This window comes from Corvus hawaiiensis, chromosome 24 (assembly GCF_020740725.1).
Source record: "Corvus hawaiiensis isolate bCorHaw1 chromosome 24, bCorHaw1.pri.cur, whole genome shotgun sequence".
Classification (NCBI taxonomy): Eukaryota; Metazoa; Chordata; class Aves; order Passeriformes; family Corvidae; genus Corvus; species Corvus hawaiiensis.
Window position 1 is genome coordinate 8,947,415 of NC_063236.1, and position 20,768 is coordinate 8,968,182.

The 20,768-nt window shown below is 61.8% G+C and overlaps 2 protein-coding genes across 4 annotated transcripts in view; both read left to right on the forward strand.

Annotated features, from left to right (window-relative positions):
- The first annotated feature begins 671 nt into the window (after positions 1-671).
- SNRPE (small nuclear ribonucleoprotein polypeptide E) lies at positions 672-3,037 on the forward strand. The gene is made up of 5 exons (XM_048328447.1): positions 672-818; positions 1,176-1,202; positions 1,655-1,717; positions 1,914-1,992; positions 2,826-3,037. The coding sequence occupies exons 1-5, from the start codon at positions 765-767 to the stop codon at positions 2,879-2,881; spliced, it is 279 nt and encodes a 92-aa protein (XP_048184404.1). The 5' UTR covers positions 672-764; the 3' UTR covers positions 2,882-3,037.
- Positions 3,038-8,069: 5,032 nt separating this feature from the next.
- Positions 8,070-20,768, forward strand: part of SOX13 (SRY-box transcription factor 13) — a 37,407-nt gene continuing 24,708 nt past the window's right edge. For 2 of the 3 annotated variants that reach the window (XM_048327952.1, XM_048327954.1), the window contains exon 1: positions 8,070-8,116. The gene's annotated coding sequence lies outside the window, so the exon portion shown is untranslated. Of the gene's footprint in view, positions 8,117-19,072; positions 19,126-20,768 lie in introns of those variants that run through there. The other variant, XM_048327955.1, reaches the window with a different exon arrangement.

Here is a 20,768-nt window from a genome sequence, read left to right on the forward strand (position 1 = left end):
AATGTACTAACAACCTAAAATAATAACAAAACCCCCCTAATAATAGCAAGAAAAAAAATGTACTAACTACCTAAAATAATAACAAAACCCCCCTAATAGTAGCAAGAAAAAAAATGTACTAACAACCTAAAATAATAACAAAACCCCCCTAATAATAGCAAGAAAAAAAACATACTAACACCCTAAAATAATAGCAAAAACCCCCTAATAATAGCAAGAAAAAAAATGTACTAACAACCTAAAATAATAACAAAACCTCCCCTACTAATAGCAAGAAAAAAACCGTACTAAAAACCAAAAAAACTCCAAAAAATAACAATAAAAAAACCTTATAAAAACAAAAACCTTCCCGCCGCCCTCACACACACCGCCAGTATCCCACAGTGCCCCGCGCGCTCCTCCAGCCCCGCACACCGCCACTATCCCACAATGCCCCGCGCGCTCCTCCAGCCCCGCACACCGCCAGTATCCTACAGTGCCCCGCGCGCTCCTCCAGCCCCGCACACCGCCACTATCCCACAATGCCCCGCGCGCTCCTCCAGCCCCGCACACCGCCAGTATCCTACAGTGCCCCGCGCGCTCCTCCAGCCCCGCACACCGCCACTATCCCACAGTGCCCCGCGCGCTCCTCCAGCCCCTCACACCGCCACTATCCCACAGTGCCCCGCGCGCTCCTCCAGCCCCGCACACCGCCACTATCCCACAGTGCCCCGCGCGCCGCCATCCCCTCACGCCGCCGCTCTCCCGGCGGGCCCCGAGCAGCCATGGCGTACCGCGGGCAGGGCCAGAAGGTGCAGAAGGTGATGGTGCAGCCCATCGTATCCTGCCTCGAGTCCCTCAGGGCGCCGGAGGAGCGCGGGGAGGCCGCGGGGAGCGCGGGGTTGGCGGGCGGGAAGCGGGCGGGTTTCATCACCCGGGTAACGGCTCCACCCGCGGCCTTCGTTCCTCAGGGTTCCACCCCACGGGCAGTTCGCGTTTCAGCTCTCAGGAGCCGCGGTCTTCACCCCTGGGGATCGCGGGTTTCACTCGCCGGGGCTCGTGGGTTTCACCCTTCAGGAATGGGGGTTTTCAGCTCCTGAGGGTCGCCGGTTTCACCCCGCGGGGGTCGCGGGTTCCCTGCCCGGGCTGTGCCCGAGGGCTCCTGGCTGTGCTGTGCCCTTAACGCTCGGCTCCAGAACCTGATCTTCCGCTACCTGCAGAACGTGAGTACCGGCAATGGGCGGCCCGGGGGCTTCGCCGCGGCGTCACGGGATGGTTTGGGTTGGAAGGGACCTGAAAAATCCCACCCAGGGACACCTCCCACCGTCCCAGGCTGCTCCAGCCTGGCCTCGGGCACTTCCAGGGATGGGACAGCCACGGATTCTCTGGGAATTCCACCCCAGCCCCCTCCCAGGGAGGAATTCCTTCCCAATCTCCACTTCAAATCCCCTTTCTTTGCCTTCCAAACCATTTAAACTGTGAGGGGAGTGCCTGCTGCTCCTTGATCCTACAACCCAGTGCGATAATCCCATGGAACCCCACAACGACTTGGGGTGGGGAGGGACCTTCAAACCCCCCAAAAGCCGAGAACAGAGCAGAGACTCCTCAGAGCTGTTGACCAAACCCCTTGGGGGGTTCCCATCCCTGATTTTCTCTCCCTCTCCGTGACCTGCAGAGATCCAGGATCCAGGTGTGGCTCTACGAGCAGGTGAACATGAGGATAGAAGGCTGCATCATTGTGAGTGCCACCATCCCCTTGTCCCCCCTGTCTTTTGAGGGGCTTCTCCCTCCCCTCACGAACCCATTCCTTCCTTGTTTTCCATGGAAAATCCACCCTGGGGCTGGGAATGGTCCTGTTTCTCGCAGGAATTGCAGGGTTTGGGGGTTGTTGGTGGGTTTGAGGTCCCTGACTGAGCTCGGTGCTGCTTTGCCAGGGCTTTGATGAGTACATGAACCTGGTGCTGGATGATGCCGAGGAAATTCACTCCAAAACCAAATCCAGGAAGCAGCTGGGTAGGTCAAGGGGGGGTGGGGGGAGCCTGGAATTTGGGTGTGGGGCCGGGAATGCGGCTGTGGGAGCTCGGGAGCTGGGTGTGGGGCCTGGAACTGCAGGTGTTGGAGCCTAAAAATTCAGGTGTGGAACCTGGAATGGAGCTGTGGGAGCCTGGGATGTGGATGTGGGAGGCGAAATGCAGGTTTGGGATCCGAAATCCAGGTGTTGGAGCCTAAAGATCCAGCTGTTGGATCTGAAAGGGAGGTGTGGGAACCTGGAACCGACGTGTGGGACCTCAGATCCGGGTGTGGGACCTCAAATCCAGGTGTTGGGAGCCTGGAACCTGCATGTGGGACCTCAGATCCAGGTGTGGGACCTCAAATCCAGGTGTTGGGAGCCTGGAACCTGCATGTGGGACCTCAGATCCGGGTGTGGGATGTGAAATCCAGATGTGGGACCTGGGATCAAGATTTGGAACGTGAAATCTGGGTGTGGGAGCCTGGAACCTGGATGTGGGACCTCAAATCCAGGTGTGAGTCTCAAATCCAGGTGTTGGGAGCTGGAATCCAGCTGTGGGATCCTGGAATCCAGCTGTGGGATCCTGGGACCTGAGCTTGGGACCTGAAATCCAGGTGTGAGCCTAAAAATCCAGCTGTGGGATCCCGGAATCCAGCTGTGGAAGCTGAAATCCAGGTTTAGGACCTGAAACCTGGGTGTGGGACCTCAATCCAGCTGTGGCACCTCAATCCAGCTGTGGCAGCCCCAATTCCCAATCCCAGGGTGGGCCGGGCTGCGCTTTGGGGCCCTTCCATCCCAAAGCATTCCCACATTCCCTGTTCCCGTTGGATTCCAGGTCGGATCATGCTGAAGGGGGACAACATCACCCTCCTGCAGAGCGTCTCCAGTTAGGATTTGGCTGCTGCCAGCTTGGAAAAGCGGGATTGGGATGGGCTGGGAGCTCTGGGAAAGCGGGATTGTGCCACAGGTGAAAATTCCCGCCTTCCCTTGGGAATTGTTTTTTGTAGTTCGAGGCTTTCTTTGGGAAATAAAACGTTTTTCACAAAACCTGGGAATGGGATTTCAGTCTCAGGGTTGGGGGAAAATGGGGGGGGGGGAAACATTTTCCAGGGGGTTTTCCCTGTGGGATTGGATAATCCTGGAAGTCCGGGATCCTGGAGCTTCAAGTTTTCCCAAACCAACCCCTTTATCCCCAAACCAATCCTTTCTTCCCAAAAAGAATCTTTTTTTTCCCCAAACCAATCCCTTTTTCCCAAGGAAACGCTTCCCATTCCTCCCCCAAACCGCGGCTCTGCCTCACCCGGTGGCGGCTCCCGGGATTTTCCCCCTTCCATCCTTCCCAGCTGGGACTCCTTTCCCGAGCCACGGGCCAGGAGCAGGGAATTCTGCTGGAATTCTGCTGGAATTCTGCCCGGAGCATCCCAAATTCCTGCCGGAACGGGAAGAAGCTTCCAGAGGGCTCCGACAGAAGGGGGAGCTGCGGGCTCGACTCTCCCCGATCCCATTCCCAATCCCAGCAGGAATTCGCAGCTCCCGGACAAGCCGGGAGGAACCGAAATTCCCGGGATCCAGCGGCTTCCCGGGATGAGGAGGAGGAGGAGCAGGGCAGAGATTCCAGGGGAGCTCCACTTTTCCCAACCCCCTTTCCTTGGATTTTCTGCCTCCTCAGAGCCTCCTGTGCTCTCGGCTTTTCCAGAGGGTGGGAATTCCCTCCAGGGCAGGGCTCGGGGGAGGGGGCGGTGGGGGGCTGGGTGGGGGTAGAGCGACCTTTGGAAGGAATTCCTGGAGGAAACTCCTGGAGGAAATTCCTGGAACACCCCAAAATGCGGGATCAGCTCACTGGGATGTGGGGTCCTGGCACAGATCCCACCTCGGGGCGATCCCACATGTCCAGGAATGGGAATTCCCATTTCCTGCCCCCTTTCCCAGCTCTCCCAAACCCCAAATCCAGCCGGGGCTGCTTTTAGGTTTTCCCAGTGTCAGATTTATGGGAAAAGAGCTCCTTTTCCCTAAAAACGGAATGTTTCAGCCCCATTCCTGTCTAAGGGGATAAATCCAAGCTCCTGGAATTCCATCCTGGAATGTCAGGCAGGGAGAACCCCCCCAGGCCCCACTGGGACTCTCAGGGTTTGATTTTTTCCCATTTTTTTCCCTTTGGATAAATATTTGTCCCCTTTTCTCCGCTTCTGGCATTGGAATTCTGGGAAAACGCCGCTTTTCCCTCCCTCTGGCACTCGGGAATTGCCCATCCCGGTCCTTTTGGGAGGTGGGAATCTGAGCTGGTGGAAGGAGGAAGAGGAGGCAGAGAGGTCCTGCTTTTCTAGGCCAGGAATATTTTGTGGGATTCGATGATTTATGGGATGATTTTATATCTTGGAACCCAAATCCCAGAATTCCTGCACCTCTCAGAGGTGTCATCCCATTCCCACTCGGGTTGTGTGGGATTCAGGATCCATCCCGGGGCAGGACATGGATCTGTGGTCAAACACCTTCCAAATCCCGGGAATTGCCTTCGGGAATTCCCATTTTCCAGGCCTGGAACCTCAACGAGCGCTCGGGGAGGGGGGAGCTGAGGCTGTGTGGGGTCAAGGAGGGCAAATCCCGCTGCAATCCCACAGAATTCCCTTCTCCCCGCACCGCGCTCCAGCCGGGAGCGGCATTCCCGGCGCTGCGATGTTTTAGGGATCGCGATCCTAAAAATAAAGGCGGCCAGGAGAAGGTCGGGAGCTCCGACCGCGGCACCGGCCGGGCTTGGAAAACGCGGCTGGAGAGGGGGGAGAGAGCTCGGGATCCCTTCCCGAATTCCCTGCTGCTCCCATTCCCGCCCCACGCGCGGGGCTGGCAATTCTTTGGGATTGGTTTTCCCGTTTGTTTGGGGTTTTTTCTCCTCCGTGGCCAACAAAGCCGCTCCTCTCTTTGGGGTCGGGGCCCGCCGCGAGCCGCCGCAGGGAATTTGTCCTTTTTTTTCCCTAAAATCCTTGCGGAATTCCCAAAAATCCCGCTCTGCGCTGTCCCGGCAGCGGCCGCTGCAGGGAATTTGTCCTTTTTTTCCTCCTAAAATCCTTGCGGAATTCCCAAAAATCCCGCTCTGCGCTGTCCCGACAGCGGCCGCCGCAGGGTCGGGGCTTGGCAGCTCCTCGCAGCCGGACCCTCCAGGGGCACCGTTCCCATTGTTTGGGAAATCTTGGAAAAATCCACCCGCCCTGCCTCGGCAGCCGCGGCCCCTCCCGATCCAGCGGGATGGATCCTCTGGAATTCTCCTCCCGCTGCCCGTTCCGAACGGGACTGGTCTTACTGGGATTGCTCCACTTCCCGGTTTTTCCTTCCCGGTGGTTCCTGGGCTCTTGTGAGGAATTGGATGGGGTGAGGAGTTGGATGGGCTGAGGGATCTCAGTGCCTGAGGGGTTTTAGGGGCTGAGGGATCTTGCAGGGTGGCCCTTATAGGATCAGAAAGGAATCTTAGGGGATTTTACACACCGGGATGCTACAAAACGGGGGAATTCGGGAATTCAGCCAGGAGGGGACACCCGGCGCTCCCGGCCGTGGCTGGTGGCACCTTCAGAGCCTCTCCGTGTCCTTGTCACCCCACAGAGACCCCAAAGCTGCTCGGGGGGGCCCTGCAGGTGTTGGGGGCCCGGGAAGGAGGGGGAGCCCCGTTTTGGGGAGGAGTGAAGGCAGCACGGCCCCATATCCGCCCCCAGAGGGGTTTGGGGGCAGCTGGGGCCCGGCAGAGCCGCTGCTCACCCCGAAATTCAGTTTGGGGGCCCGGCAGAGCCTTTATCAGCCGGGAGCTTTTATCTGCAGAGCCGGTTCTGATAAGGAGGAAGTGAGATAAAGATCGGAGGCCGAGGGGGGCAGGGGGAAAGAGGTGGGAGCTCTGTGGGAGAGGAAATTGTTCGGGGGGAGTGGTGTGAGTGTGAGAGTGAGTGTGAGTGTGAGTGTGTGAGTGTGAGAGTGAGAGTGACCCCACAGGTGTGTAAGTCACATTTTGGGGGCGTTAAAGAACCCCCAGACAGGTTTGTGTCACCTCCCCTTGTGCCCGGCCACTGCCACCTCCCCGGGCTGGCAGCCGGAGGAGATGGAGACCCAGGAATCCACCGGGATCCCCCCGGAATCCCGGCAGGAGCAGCCGCAGCTGTTGGAATTCCAAGGGCGGTGCCCAGGGGTGACACCTGAGTCCCCTGCAGGGCTCCGGGAATGGGGACACGGCCCCTGCTCCCTGTGGGATCCCTGGGAATGGGGACACGGCCCCTGATCCTATGGGATCCCTGGGAATGGGGACACGGCCCCTGCTCCCTGTGGGATCCCTGGGAATGGGGACACTGCCCCTGATCCTATGGGATCCCTGGGAATGGGGACACGGCCCCTGATCCCTGTGGGATCCCTGGGAATGGGGACACTGCCCCAGATCCCTGTGGGATCCCTGGGAATGGGGACACTGCCCCTGATCCTATGGGATCCCTGGGAATGGGGACACGGCCCCTGCTCCCTGTGGGATCCCTGGGAATGGGGACACGGCCCCTGATCCCTGTGGGATCCCTGGGAATGGGGACACTGCCCCGATCCCTGTGGGATCCCTGGGAGCACAGCGGGATCAGCTTGGAGGCAGCAGATCCCAGATCCATCCCTTATCCCATCCCAAACAGCTCCTATTGATCCCCACCTCCACAAAAAGTCCTTTTCCCCACAAATTCATCTCGGAGGCGTTGGAGAGGCAGAGCCCGGCCTCGTCTCCCGGCTGGAAGCTGTGGGAATTCCCGGGATTATCCCATCCCCACCACCTCTATTGGCTGCAGTTTGAAAAAACCTAAACCCAGCTTTTTTTGCTTTTAAACTGAGCTTGATCCGGGCCTCCCAAGGCTGGGCTTGTCCCCCAGGCTGGGCTTGTCCCCCTCCGATTGGGGACAAGCTGGGGGGGCGGGTGGCACCCGGGGACCCCCCAGGGACACGTGGGGAGTGGGGAAAAATCTCTGGAGCAGCAGAGCCCGGAGCTTGGGCAGCCTCAGCTCGGGGGGGCTTTTCCAGCTCTTCCCTCTTGGGATTTCTCCAAGGATTCATCCCGACGGTGGTCGCACCCCTGCGGAGGGGTCTGAGCAGGCATCGCTGCCCGGCTGATTTTCTGCGGGCGGAGCGTCTCCTTTTCCCCGGGCTGAGCTTCCCAGCGCCATCCCCGCTCATCATCCCCGGCTCCCGGCTGGAATTCCTGCCTTCCCCCGCTGGTGGGAGCAGCCTGGTGCTGGAAGGGTGGGACAGCGGATCCCTTTCCTGCTCCATCCATCCCCTGGCCCACCTCGGGCTCCAGAGGGGCTGGAATTCTGCTCCTTCCCTGCTCCTTCCCCTCCCCCAGCCTTTACTTGGCGCCTCAATTTAATTTTCCAGAGGGAGCAGCCGCGGGAATCAATCCCGGGATGCCGCGCCAGGAGCGCTCCGTGTTCTCCCTTCCCGAGCGCTTTTCGCGGTGCCAGCGAGCTTCTCCTCGGCCGTGGAGGAGTCAAACCCCGCCGTGCCGGGTGGGATTTGGGGCTGGGGGATCTGCGGGATGGCAGGAGGCAGGAAAACATCGGGATTTTACCAGGTGGAGGCAGAAGGTGTCCCACCGAAACGGGATTTGTGCCCTCACCCTGGAATCTGCAGGGATGGAGGGATCAAGGGATGAACCCCGCTGCTCTCAGCCCATCCCTGCGGCATCTGGGCCGTTCCCTGGGTGCTCGCAGCCCCTCTGGCCATGCCGTGCCCTGTGCCAGGCTGTGCCGTGCCACGCTGAGCCTTTTCCAGGAGGGGAACCGGGCAAAAAAAAAATAAAAAAAGGGGGGTATGGAAGGAAACATTCCTGCCTCGTTGTTGTCGAGCGTCCCACACACGGAGCCGGCCCTCGGGAAAGCTCCGTGCGCGGCCGGGATCTGCAGGGAAAGCAAACAATGGGATCCCCAGGGACAACAATGCCCCATTGTCCTTTGAAGCCCGAACAATGGGACAATGGCCCACAGGCTGCTCCCTTTATTCCCAGGCACGCCCCCCCCCCGCGGCCCCGGGACCGGCTGGGGCCGGGGGCTCCCGCTGGCCCCGAGGAGCCACCGCGGCCGCCGCTCGCTGTGCCCTCGTCCCGCTCCGTCCCTCACGCCCGGGGTGAGTCTCGGGGAGGGGGGGGGATCCCCGCGGCCTCGCCGTGTGCGTGGGGTGTGCCCGGGAGAGAAGGAGGAAGAGGAGGAGGAGGAGGAGGAGGTTTCCCTTTGATCCTCGGGGTTTCGGCGGCGGGGAGGGGATAGAAAAGTCCCGTCGGGTCACGCGGGCCGTGGCCGGAGAACAGCGGGGCTTTGTTGTCTCCGGGGGTGGCCACTCGTCAGCTCGCCCTGAAGGATTCCTGGGGAATCCGAATCCTCCTCGTGGCGTTGGGAACGAGCCCACCCTGGACCCTGCAGGGGATGGGGGGCAGGGGGTGCCCCCCGTCCCGCGGGACCTGGGGCACCCAAAAGCCTCTGGGCTGTTTCCCAGATGTCCCCGGGCCACCTCCAGCCACCCCCAAGGATCCAGCCGCTCTCCCGGTGGTCCCCACAAGCTGCTGGAGGAGCTGAATCCCACCCTTCTTTCCCAGCTGGGGGGCAGCGGGGGGATGGTGCCCACGCTGCCACCCCGAGGGTCCCTCTGGGAGGGCACAGCCGCAGGGGACAGGCCATGGAATGCTCTCCTTGTCCCCTCACCCGCTCCCAAAATCCAGGGATGGTGGAAATCCAGGGCTGTGTGAACGCAGGGCCGCCGATTCCAGGGTCGGGATCGCTCGGCCGGACTTGGATCCGCTCTGGGATCCCGGGGCTGGGATTCAGCCCAGGTGGCACCGGGCCCAGTCACCTTTGCGGTGCCACAGGGCCACCCCCGTGTCCCTGTCAGCATCCTCGTCCTCTCCTCTCCTCTGGGGCCACCTGGGGGTCCCATTTGTCCTTTTCCCGGTGCTTTTTTGGTCGCGGAGGGAGCGGGGAACGCAGCGCTGGGACGGGGGACACGGGGAGCTGCGTGTCCCCAAAGGCCACCACCAACCTCCAGCGCCCCGCGCGAGCTTCCAGCACCCCCCAACCCCACATCCCCCCCACCCAAATCCCTCTCCTGCCGGCACCTATGGGCAAACAAACGCACCTGAATAGGGAATGAATGGAGCGCGAAAAGAGCCCGGAGCACTTTGTGCCCGCAGCGAGCCGGGAACAATCGCTAAATACAAATCAGCGAGAGAAAAGGCAGAGAGAGAGAGAGACAAAAGCAAGAACGGCGGCACAAAGGAGAGGAATGAAATGGTAAAGTAAAGTCAAACAAAAAGGAGCCGGGCTGAGACAAAAGGAGGGAACAATATCCCCGAGGCAATAGGCTCCTGAACAATGGGGACAGTGACAGCGGCACAAAGACACTCTGTTTGCAAGTAGACGTTATCTCACACAGCCACTGGCAGGCCTGGCCCTGGCGCTTCTATTTTCAGGGATGCTTTTGTGCTGCGCTGAACAATATTCCTTGCATGGCTGCAGATACAGAGATGAGGGGGGTTTGGGGTTTTTTGGGGGGTTTTTTTGGTTTTTTTTTTAAGCCTTCACGGTGCCAGCTCTGCCATAAAAGCAGGTTCGGCCCTTCGGAGAACGGGCTGAGGGTGATTCGGTGCCAATGGCAGCGGAGGTGGTGGCATCAGCCGGTGCCAGCAGGCCGGGACACGGCACAGCGGGACCCCCGGGGTTTTAGGATCGACAATCCAGGGTTTATCGGGCCCGAGTTTGCATTTGAACAGGCGCGCTCGGAGCCTGGCGGGCGGCACCGGGCAGACCTGCAGGATGGGTTTTGCCGGCTCCTTTTGTTTGGTTTTTAACCTCGGAAGGTTCTGGCCTGGGTTGGAGCCCTCGGGCGCGGCTGGCACCGCTCCCTGGCACCCCTCGGCCATGGAAAAGTCACCCGGCCCCGGGGACACGCGGCAGTGGCCCAGTTTGGGGGGGTCAATCTGCGGGTGCCGCGCTGAGGGTGTCCCTGGCTGATCCCTGGCAGCGCCGGGCTCAGGTTTTGGCACAGCTGGAGCCGCGGGAAGGGCGGGCGGGCAGCTCCCGTGTTTCCTTGTGGGATTGGGGCCGGCCGGAGTTATTTGGGGCTGCTCCGTGCCCTCCTTGCCTGTGCCCATTCCCTGGCATCGCTCACCCTTGGGATGAGCCGTGGCAAGAGGCCGCTGTCCCCTGGAGAGCTCTGGCTGTGCCTGGGCTGATTTGTGGCATCGTGGAGGTGTCATCCAGCTTCTTCCCAAAAAAACCTCCTCTGGAACCTTCCCAGCTGTCTCCCAGTGCCTAGCTCATCCCGGGAATACCGTGGCTGCGTGGGGAGCCCCGGGTTACCCCCCAGCACTTTTTGGGGTGTGTTAACATCACCCAGACACTTCCTGATCCACCCGGATCTCTCCTTTCGGATGTCCTACAAATCAGCCGCTCCTTCCTGGAGCTCCCGGAATCCTCCTGCCCTTTTCCCCACTCACAAATCCACCCCCGCCTCCCACACCAGCCCCTCCAAAACCCCGAGGACGTCACCGAGTTACCGAAAATGAGTGGGGAGAGGAGAAATTGGGGTGCTGAGAAGCCGGAGCCGGGGCCGCCCCTATCGGGACCGATCTCCTGAGGCGCCCAGTTCGAGCAGCTGGGCTCAGCTCTGCCTCGAAACTGCGGCGCTCTCTGATATCGATCACCTTATCTGGGGGCACATCCTGTTGCTACGTTTGGCTGTTTCCTCCCCTCAACAGCTGGGGAGCAACGCCAGCTGCTCGGAACCTGTGGGACGGGTCGGCTTTTGGGGGGGCGGGGGCTTTGGGGAGCCGAAAAAGGATCCTGGGCTCGCTTTGGGGGTGATGTGACATCTCAGCGGCGGCACCCTCCCCGTGCCTGCCCGCTGCCAGCAGAGGTTGGGCACGGGAGCGGCGGGAGGGGGAGATTTGGGGCGCTGAAATCAAAGCGGCCGCGTTCGGAGGCGCTCTGAGGAGCGCGGCTCCCGAGTGCCGGTATCTGATCTTGCGGCGGGGCTGGCGAACGTGCTGCGAGCTGATGCAAACCTCGGGGGCCGTTGTTCCCATTCAAGTCCTTGTCCCCTCCGTGGCACCGCCGGAGCAGCAGCCCCGTGGGGCTCCGTGTCCTGCTCGTCCGCCCAAATTCCCATCTCCAAAGGGCGCCTTGGCCCTGCTGGGCGATGCGAACAGGGAAACATCGCCACCCCCAGGGGGCTTTAACCCTTTCCATCCTCCCCTGGCATCGGGTCTGCCCTTGAGCTGGCGCACCCTGGGTTCTGCCATGCCGGGGAGTCCCCGAAGTGACATTCGGCACCCCTGAAGTGGTGATTTTGGGGCTTTTTGGGGAGAAATGAGCCCACTCCTTGCTCCCAGCAGCCTTTTACCCCCATCACCCACCCCTGCGGGCTCGTGTTGTTTGCCTTCCCTGCCGGGAATTTCTCCCAGTTCTCCCCAAAATCCCAAACTCGGCTCTTGCCGCTGGAATTTTTGCGGAGTCGGGAGCTCTCGGCTGCAATTAGCTGGTGTTTAAACGCTCGCTAACCCTTAACACCCTAATGACAGCCGTAATGATGCTCCGCGCATCCCGCAGCTAAAGATTACACTCGCTAATTAATTAAGCCCCGACCCCCCCCCTCCCTCCCCGCTTCCCTCAGCAGCCGGGAGAAGAAATCGCTGAGAGTCTCTTAAGAAAGGACATAAAGGCAGGGAAACGCAGGCACCAAAACAAGACAAATGGGGATTTGGAGACAATCCGGGCCTCGTCCATGTGACCCGAGGAGTGGACGAGGCAGGAGAAAGGAGAAAAATGCCAAGAGCAGAGCGGCCGGGGAGGGAAAAAAAAAACAAACCAAAAAACCCCAAGGGCCAGCTTAAAAAAAAACCAAACCACAAAAAACCCCCAAAAAACGGGGAAAGAAAGGCACCAAGATGAAGGGAGTGACAAAGCATCAAAGGGAAGAGAAACCAAAGGCGTCGGAACAAAGGACGAGCTGGAACAAAGCACCAAAGAGGGGGGGGAACAAAAGCACTAAATAGAAAACAAAGGCGGGGGGACAAGAAAAGCCCCTCTGTGGGGCTGAGCTGCAGGGGCCCGGCCCGCTGGGCCGTGGGTGGCACCGGGTCCCCGCTGGAGCCGGGCTGGCGGAGGGTGACAGCCCCTGGGAGAGCCGCAGCGTCGCCTTTGAAGCCGCTCGGGCCCCGGAGGAGGTCGGGGCGCAGCTCGGCCCTCGCTGCCCTCCGGCCGCGGCCCCCCCGGGCCCGCTGTGTGGTCCGGCCGTCCTCTCTGTCCCTCCCGCTGTCCCTCTGTCCCTCCCCACGCGTCTCTCCAGCTCAGCATCACCCCCTGCCCCGGCTGCCGCCCCAGCCCCGCGGCGTGGGGACGGCTGGGACGCTCTGGGGACAGTGCCAGGCTGGCTGTGTCCCCCCTCCCACCCCAGCGCGGTGGCTTTGCCTCGGTGCCGCGTGTGTGGCTGGGCTGGTCCCTCGGGACAGGGACAGGGGGGACAATCCAAACCGCCGGGATACAAAGCAGGTCGGGATTTGAGTCCCAGAGGTGCCGCTTTGCTCCTGCTCCCGCTGGGATCCGTGCTTGGAGCTGGATGTCCCCGTGGCAGGGGTGGCACTCGCGGTGGGGACCCCCAGGGTGGGCAGGGGTGGGGTGAGCCAGGAGTCCGGCTGGAAATGGGGTGCTGGAAGATGGAACTGGGGTCCTGGCAGCTGGAATTGGGGTCCTGGCAGCTGGCCAGTGCCACCATGCCAGCTGATGGCACTTAGGGGTGTGGGTGGCAGCGACCTCGTGGGCAGTGGCAGCGCCTTCCTCTGCATCATCCCCGGATTTTGAAGGGTGGGGCGCGAGGCAGGATCACGGGAATGGCTGGGGGGACACGGGAATGGCTGGAAAGACACGGGAATGGCTGTGGGACATGGGAATGGCTGGAAGGACACGGGAATGGCTGCAGGACACGGGAATGGCTGTGGGACACGGGAATGGCTGCAGGACATGGGAATGGCTGAGGGGACACGGGAATGGCTGCAGGACACGGGAATGGCTGTGGGACACGGGAATGGCTGCAGGACATGGGAATGGCTGAGGGGACACGGGAATGGCTGCAGGGACACGGGAATGGCTGGAAGGACACGGGAATGGCTGCAGGGACACGGGAATGGCTGGGGGGACACGGGAATGGCTGGAAAGACACGGGAATGGCTGTGGGACACGGGAATGGCTGTGGGACACGGGAACGGCTGCAGGGACACGGGAATGGCTGCAGGGACACGGGAATGGCTGCAGGGACACGGGAATGGCTGCGGGACACGGGAATGGCTGCAGGACACGGGAATGGCTGCGGGACACGGGAATGGCTGCGGGGACACGGGAATGGCTGCAGGACACGGGAATGGCTGCGGGGACACGGGAATGGCTGCAGGGACACGGGAATGGCTGCAGGACACGGGAATGGCTGTGAGGACACGGGAATGGCTGTGGGACACGGGAATGGCTGCAGGACACGGGAATGGCTGCAGGACATGGAAATGGCTGGAAGGACACGGGAATGGCTGCAGGACACGGGAATGGCTGCAGGACATGGAAATGGCTGAGGGGACACAGGAATGGCTGCAGGGACACGGGAATGGCTGTGGGACATGGGAATGGCTGTGGGACATGGGAATGGCTGGAAGGACACAGGAATGGCTGTGGGACATGCGAATGGCTGCAGGACATGGGAATGGCTGGAAGGACACGGGAATGGCTGCAGGGACACGGGAATGGCTGCAGGACACAGGAATGGCTGGAAGGACACGGGAATGGCTGCAGGACACGGGAATGGCTGCAGGGACACAGGAATGGCTGCAGGGACACGGGAATGGCTGGAAGGACACGGGAATGGCTGCAGGACACGGGAATGGCTGCAGGGACACAGGAATGGCTGCAGGGACACGGGAATGGCTGCGGGACACGGGAATGGCTGCAGGACACGGGAATGGCTGGAAGGACACGGGAATGGCTGCAGGACACGGGAATGGCTGCAGGACATGGAAATGGCTGAGGGGACACAGGAATGGCTGCAGGGACACGGGAATGGCTGTGGGACATGGGAATGGCTGTGGGACATGGGAATGGCTGGAAGGACACAGGAATGGCTGTGGGACATGCGAATGGCTGCAGGACATGGGAATGGCTGGAAGGACACGGGAATGGCTGCAGGGACACGGGAATGGCTGCAGGACACAGGAATGGCTGGAAGGACACGGGAATGGCTGCAGGACACGGGAATGGCTGCAGGGACACAGGAATGGCTGCAGGGACACGGGAATGGCTGGAAGGACACGGGAATGGCTGCGGGACACGGGAATGGCTGCAGGGATACGGGAATGGCTGCAGGGACACGGGAATGGCTGGAAGGACACGGGAATGGCTGGAAGGACATGGGAATGGCTGCAGGGACACGGGAATGGCTGTGAGGACACGGGAATGGCTGCGGGACACGGGAATGGCTGCGGGACATGGGAATGGCTGGAAGGACACGGGAATGGCTGGAAGGACACGGGAATGGCTGCAGGACACGGGAATGGCTGGAAGGACACGGGAATGGCTGCAGGACACGGGAATGGCTGCGGGACACGGGAATGGCTGCAGGACACGGGAATGGCTGCAGGGACACAGGAATGGCTGTGGGACATGGGAATGGCTGGAAGGACACGGGAATGGCTGCAGGACACGGGAATGGCTGCAGGGACACGGGAATGGCTGCAGGACACGGGAATGGCTGCGGGACACGGGAATGGCTGTGGGACACGGGAATGGCTGGAAGGACACGGGAATGGCTGCAGGACATGGAAATGGCTGAGGGGACACAGGAATGGCTGCAGGGACACGGGAATGGCTGTGGGACATGGGAATGGCTGTGGGACATGGGAATGGCTGGAAGGACACAGGAATGGCTGTGGGACATGCGAATGGCTGCAGGACATGGGAATGGCTGCAGGGACACGGGAATGGCTGCAGGACACAGGAATGGCTGGAAGGACACGGGAATGGCTGCAGGGACACGGGAATGGCTGGAAGGACACGGGAATGGCTGCAGGACACGGGAATGGCTGCAGGGACACAGGAATGGCTGGAAGGACACGGGAATGGCTGCAGGGACACGGGAATGGCTGGAAGGACACGGGAATGGCTGTGGGACATGGGAATGGCTGTGGGACATGGGAATGGCTGGAAGGACACAGGAATGGCTGTGGGACATGGGAATGGCTGCAGGACACGGGAATGGCTGCAGAGACACGGGAATGGCTGCAGGACACAGGAATGGCTGGAAGGACACGGGAATGGCTGCAGGGACACGGGAATGGCTGGAAGGACACGGGAATGGCTGCAGGACACGGGAATGGCTGCAGGGACACAGGAATGGCTGCAGGGACACGGGAATGGCTGGAAGGACACGGGAATGGCTGCAGGGATACGGGAATGGCTGCAGGGACACGGGAATGGCTGGAAGGACACAGGAATGGCTGTGAGGACACGGGAATTGGTGAGGAGCTCAGCCCGTGCCCATTCCCGAACAATGACTCCGCTTCCGTGCCGGAAGCGAGGCCGGGTTTGTCCTCCCGGCTTTGCCCCCTCCGGCCGGTTCCGAGGGGGCCAGGCCATTGTCTGAACCGTTCCATGACTCAATCCCTGGGATCCAGGGGACTCCAGCCAGCTCAAGGCCGGAGGCTCGGCTCCGGTGGCAGCAGCTCCGGGAGCTCCGGGCAGGGTGGGAGGTTTGGGAAAAGGAAGGCGAGCGCCAGCCGTGCCTTTCCCCTGCGTGCCCCCTGCTCCGGCAGCGCCCGGATCTCTGCCCCCTCCGGCTCTCCCGGCCCCTCCAGCCATTGTCCCGGCTTCCTGCTGCCGGGGGAAGAAGAAGGAAAGCTGGAATGAGGGATGGGAGGCTGGGAGCAAATCCTGGTGCCTCTCCCAGGTGCGGCCAGGTGGAAGCAGGAGCTGAGCCGGTCCCCTGTGACCCCATCTGAAAGGACAGGGACGGCGGCTGTGCCATTGTCACCATCCTGGCACCTTGTGCCAGTGGTCCTGGGGATGCCCAGGAGCTCCTGGGGGTGTCCAGCAGATCCTGGGGATGCCCAGCAGGTCCTGAGGATGCCCAGGAGGTTCTGGAGGTGCCCAGTGGGTCCTGAGGATGTCCAGCAGATCCTGGGGAGGCCCAGGAGGTCCTGGGGGTGTCCAGCAGATCCTTGAGGTGTCCAGTGGGTCCTGGGGATGTCCAGAAGGTCCTGGGAGTGTCCACCAGGTCCTGGAGATGTCCCACAGATGCCCAGCAGATCCTGGGGATGCCCCGCACATTGCGGGAATGCCCTGGGGATGCTCCAGGGGTCCCGGGGACGCCTCGCAGTGACCTGGAGAGGAAGAGCAGCCATGGCTGGAGCCGGTGCGGCCCAAAGGAGGACACGGAGAGGGGCAGCAGCGGGATGGGGGCAGGATCACGGCTGGGGACAGCTGGGGAGGGACAGCTGGGCCACCGGGCACAGCGGCCACGATGCGGGTGGCACTGGGGGGACCCGGCGGGGGCGGCCACCAGCCCCGGGGCCACTGGGGACGGCGAGGAAGGAAAGGAAAGTGAAAGTCCGCGGCGGCCGCTCCGGCCTGGCTGTTGCCATGGCGACCCCAACAAAGCTCCCGCTCCCTCTTTTTTGGGCTCCGTCGCTCCCGGCCCCTTTGTGATCTGTGTCCCTGCCCAGGCTGGGGACTGCGCCTCCCGTCCCCTCCCGCCCCGGGAGTGGCTTTGGGCACCTCGGGGGTGGCCACAGCCCCCCACGGGGGGGCGTGGAGGTGGCTCGGTCCCCCTTGAACACGTCCCTGCTGCGGCCTCTTCTCACGGGTCAGGGGGGACACTCGGGGCTGGCGGCTTTGGGGACACTCGGGGCTGCCCGTGCAAGGGGTGGCACTGGGACAAGCTGTCCCCCCAACTGGGGAGGGGGCTCAGAGGGGCAGGGGGGAGCTGCCCCCTGTCCTGCCCCGTCCTCTCCGTGCCTCGGTTTCTCCAGCTGGGCATGGGAATGTTTCACTGAGCCCCTTTAGGGTCTGGGGTCTGTGGGTGCCGCCCCCTCACCCTATTTCCTGTTAAATCCTCGGGGTGAGGATGGGAAATAATCCCAGATCCCCGCTCTGCTCCTTCCCGCAGGACGGGGTCAGGGAGAGGGGACGCTGTGGTGGGCTGGGAGTGGGGTGTGGGTGCTCAAACCCCTCCAGAAGCCCCAGATCAGCGCATGGGACGGGCAAACCCCAAATCCCGGCTGCTCCATCTCTTCTCTCCTGGGTGAAGACAACGCTTGGAGGAAAAAAAAAAAAAAAAGAAAAAAAGAAATTCCCAGGGAAGAAAATCGCGGTGTGGGGGAGGAAAGAGCCCAGAGTCAATGGGAACTTTCCTGGCCGGTGAAACATAAACAGCCCGTCCATGTTGACACAACATTTTAAAGGTTTCAAGGCAGGAAAAAAAAAGGCTCCTTGTCAACACTGGGCTGCCCAAGGCACCCCCTCTCCCTCTCCAGCTGGGCTCCCGTGGAAGTGTTTTTATTCCCTCGGGAAGGTGGGTGATGGAATTCCCGGGAGCTGCTGGAGGCATGAGGATGTGGAGCGCTGGATTTGGGGCACGGGGGAGATCCTGAGTGGCCCCCAAGGGCAGGAAAATCCTGTGGGTCCACCTGAGCTCCCCGTTTCCATCACAAAGTGTGAGTGGGAACCGTGTCCGCGTGTCCATCTGTCCAGCTGTGGAGGCTGCCCATTGTCCCCCTTGCTCCGTGCCAGCCTTGCCATGGGACACAAAAAAAAAAAAGGGTTCAGCAGCACCTAATCCTTGAGTGGTTTAACATTTATAAAGCGATTCTGTGGGTTTCCCTAAAATTATGACGGTGATTTAATGATGGAACACATCCAACCCCTTCTGGGAGTCCCAACAGGCAGAGGCTGCACCTGGAGGAGCCTGGAGATGTTTTTGGGGTGTGTGTGGGGGGGTGGGGTTGTAATCAGCAAAGTCCTTTGAAAATCCCAAACCTGAGAGTTTGGGAGCTCCCAGAGGCTCCAGGGGAGGTGCTGGTGCAGGTGAGCTCAGACAGCCCCACCTTCGAGGTGTTTGTAGGGCCGAGGGATGATTGATTTGGGGCATCAGGAAGTTTCCATGCTGGCCACAAGCCAAGCTGGCAACCGCTGGAGTGGGAAGAATTCCCGAAGTGCGGCCACAATGGGACCGTTCCACTCGGGCTGCGATTCACAATGGGGCCGCTCCAGCCGGGCTGGGATCCAGGGAAAGGCTGTGCCAGGGCTTAGGGGAGGATGGATCCCCCTTTGTTCCCCACCTGGCCTGCCCAGGTGAGGTTTCCGGTTGTTTCCACCTTTGCCCTCCCAGGTATGACCAGGGAGGGTCGAACGGCCCCATCCGAGGGCTCTTTGCTCGAGGTTCCTCGGGAATTTCTGGGATGGTGGAGCAGGGAAAGGGGAGGTGGGGGATGAGCCAGCAGGGTGAAGGAGCAAAACTTGGGGTGTGGGAAGTTGGAAGCCGGATTTTGGGGTCTATCACGGGCGTGTTGTGATTTAGGGACCCTCCCCGGTAATGCGGGCTGGGCTGTCCCCAATCCAGGCACGGCTCCAGCTCCCAGCTGGGAGCGAGGAGGGTCCGGAGTGCGGGGGGATCTCAGGGGGTCTCACAAGACCCCTCCGAGTCGCGCCTCAGCCTTTGGGGGGTCTCGGCCTCTCTGCGGAGCTCCAGGGCAGAGCGTGGGAGCCGCCGGCGCTGTCACACGTGGGTCGCCCGCGGGCCAGGGGGTCTCGAGGGGAGGGGACGGGGCACAGGGGCCGCCCCGGAGCCGGTCGCTGGCTGGCTGGACCGGTGTCCCTCCTCCTCCTCCTCCCTCCTCCCTCCTTCCCTCCTCCTCCTTCTCCTCCTCCTCCTCCTCGCTCCCTCTCTCCGCCCGGCGCCGGGGCAGCTCCCACCGGAGGCGCTGGGGACATGGAGCGGACCTGAGGCGGGCGCGGCGGCGGCGGCGGAGCCCGCACCGGCAGCGGCACCGGCGGCGGCACCGGCAGGACCGGCACCGGCGGGACCGGGGCTCAGCGCAGCAGCGCAGCGGAGCCGTGAGTGCGGCCGGGGGGCGGCCGGGGGGCACCGACACAGCCCCGGGGTGCCGAGCACCCTGCGGGGTCGGAGAACATCCTCCGGGCCTGGCGAGCATCCTCGGGGCTCGGGGAACATCCTCGGGGGTCGCGGTCCCCGAGCCCGGCTGTGGGGACGGCCCGGGAGAAGCCCCCAAAGCCCCTTGGCTTGAACAGAAGGGAAAAGGGGCGCAGGGTCCGGCCCCGCTCAGCCCCGGCGCCGCCGCAAAGTTCGGGGCTGCAAACTCCGCTCCGAGCCCCCCCCCGCAGCCGCGGGGAGCCCGGCAGGAGAGGGGTTAATCCCGCCACCCCCATCCCACCGGCAGCCGCGGCTCCGGGGAGGGACCCGTCCCCCTGTCCCGGGCACGGATCGCGGTCCCCACTGCGTGATTTGGGGACGGCGACAGCGGGGACAGGCGGGCAGCCCCCCCGGCGCGGTTTGGAGGTGTCCCCGCGGTGTGCAGGGACAGACGGACGCGCTGTGCTGGCACGGACAGGGCCGCGTGTGTCCTCGGGAGGGGGGGGGGACGTGGCTGTGCGGTGCTCGGGGCGGGTCGGGGTCCCTCTTGTCGCCACCTCCCGTCCCTTCCTCCATCCCGCATCCCCGTCCCGCATCCCCGTCCCTCGTCCCCGCCGCCCCACGGGACAAGCGCGGCTTCGGTGCATCCCACCCGCCCTTCCCCGTCTCGGCGGGGGACAGGCGACACCTGGCCTGGGGACAGGATTGCTCCGGCCACCCCTGCAGGGCCGGGAAAGCTCGGCCGGTGCCACACGAGGGTGGTTGAGAGGCACGAACGCAGCGACGCTGTCGCGATAGCGCACGACCAGAGAGGGGGGTCTGGGAGAGGGGACAGCGCTGGTCTCTGTCGCTTTGCTGGGGCAAACCTTGTCACCGCCACCGCGACATTCCCGGAGCCTCCGGGCCGCGGGTGCCACTCGCCCGGGGTGGGTTGGGGGTCTCGGGAAAGACCCCACAGCGGACCCCCACCCCCGGAATCAGAGATTGTCCAGCCGGGGCTGCGGGTGCAGATTTGGAGGAATTTTGGGGTTTTTTTTTCACTCCTCAAGAGCTGGAAAACCTCAGCTCAGCGAGTTCAACCCGGCAAAGTTTAGCGGCGAAGAGAAGCGCAGGAGCTGCGTGGTCCTAAAGGAGACGTTTGGACGCGAAACCCTCAAATAAACAGAAATCTCTGCTGCTTTCCACCTCTGATTAATGATTTCCAGGGGCTTGGTGCCAGGGAGGAATGATGCCGCCCAGGAAAAATCGCAGTTTGAGCTTCGGTTACATCTCGGGGAGCACCTTGGGCTCGGAAAACACTTGACTCCCGCAGCAAAGCGGGAGTGATGGATTTTAGGAGTGAAAAAAGGACCATTAGCTCGGTTAATGTGATTTTCCCCGTAGCACAGAGCCGATAATGTCCCTCCCTCCTTCCCTCCGCTCTTGAGCCGATAACTCCTGTTTGTAATTCCTGCAATTTCCTCTCAGTTCAATTTAATTTGGTGCAGGATCCATTCCGGTGACACTGATACAGTATTTTTTTTCTCTCATTTCTCTCTTTTTTCTCTCTCTTTTCTGTATTTTTTCTTCCTCTTTTCTCCCCCCTTTCCCCCTCTCTTTTCCCCCC

Coding starts and splice junctions, on each gene's coding strand:
- SNRPE (XM_048328447.1), top strand. CDS start 765: ATGGCGTACCGCGGGCAGGGCCAGAAGGTGCAGAAGGTGATGGTGCAG. Junction 819..1,175: donor AGGTGATGGTGCAGCCCATC/GTATCCTGCCTC, acceptor GCTCGGCTCCAG/AACCTGATCTTCCGCTACCT. Junction 1,203..1,654: donor TCTTCCGCTACCTGCAGAAC/GTGAGTACCGGC, acceptor CGTGACCTGCAG/AGATCCAGGATCCAGGTGTG.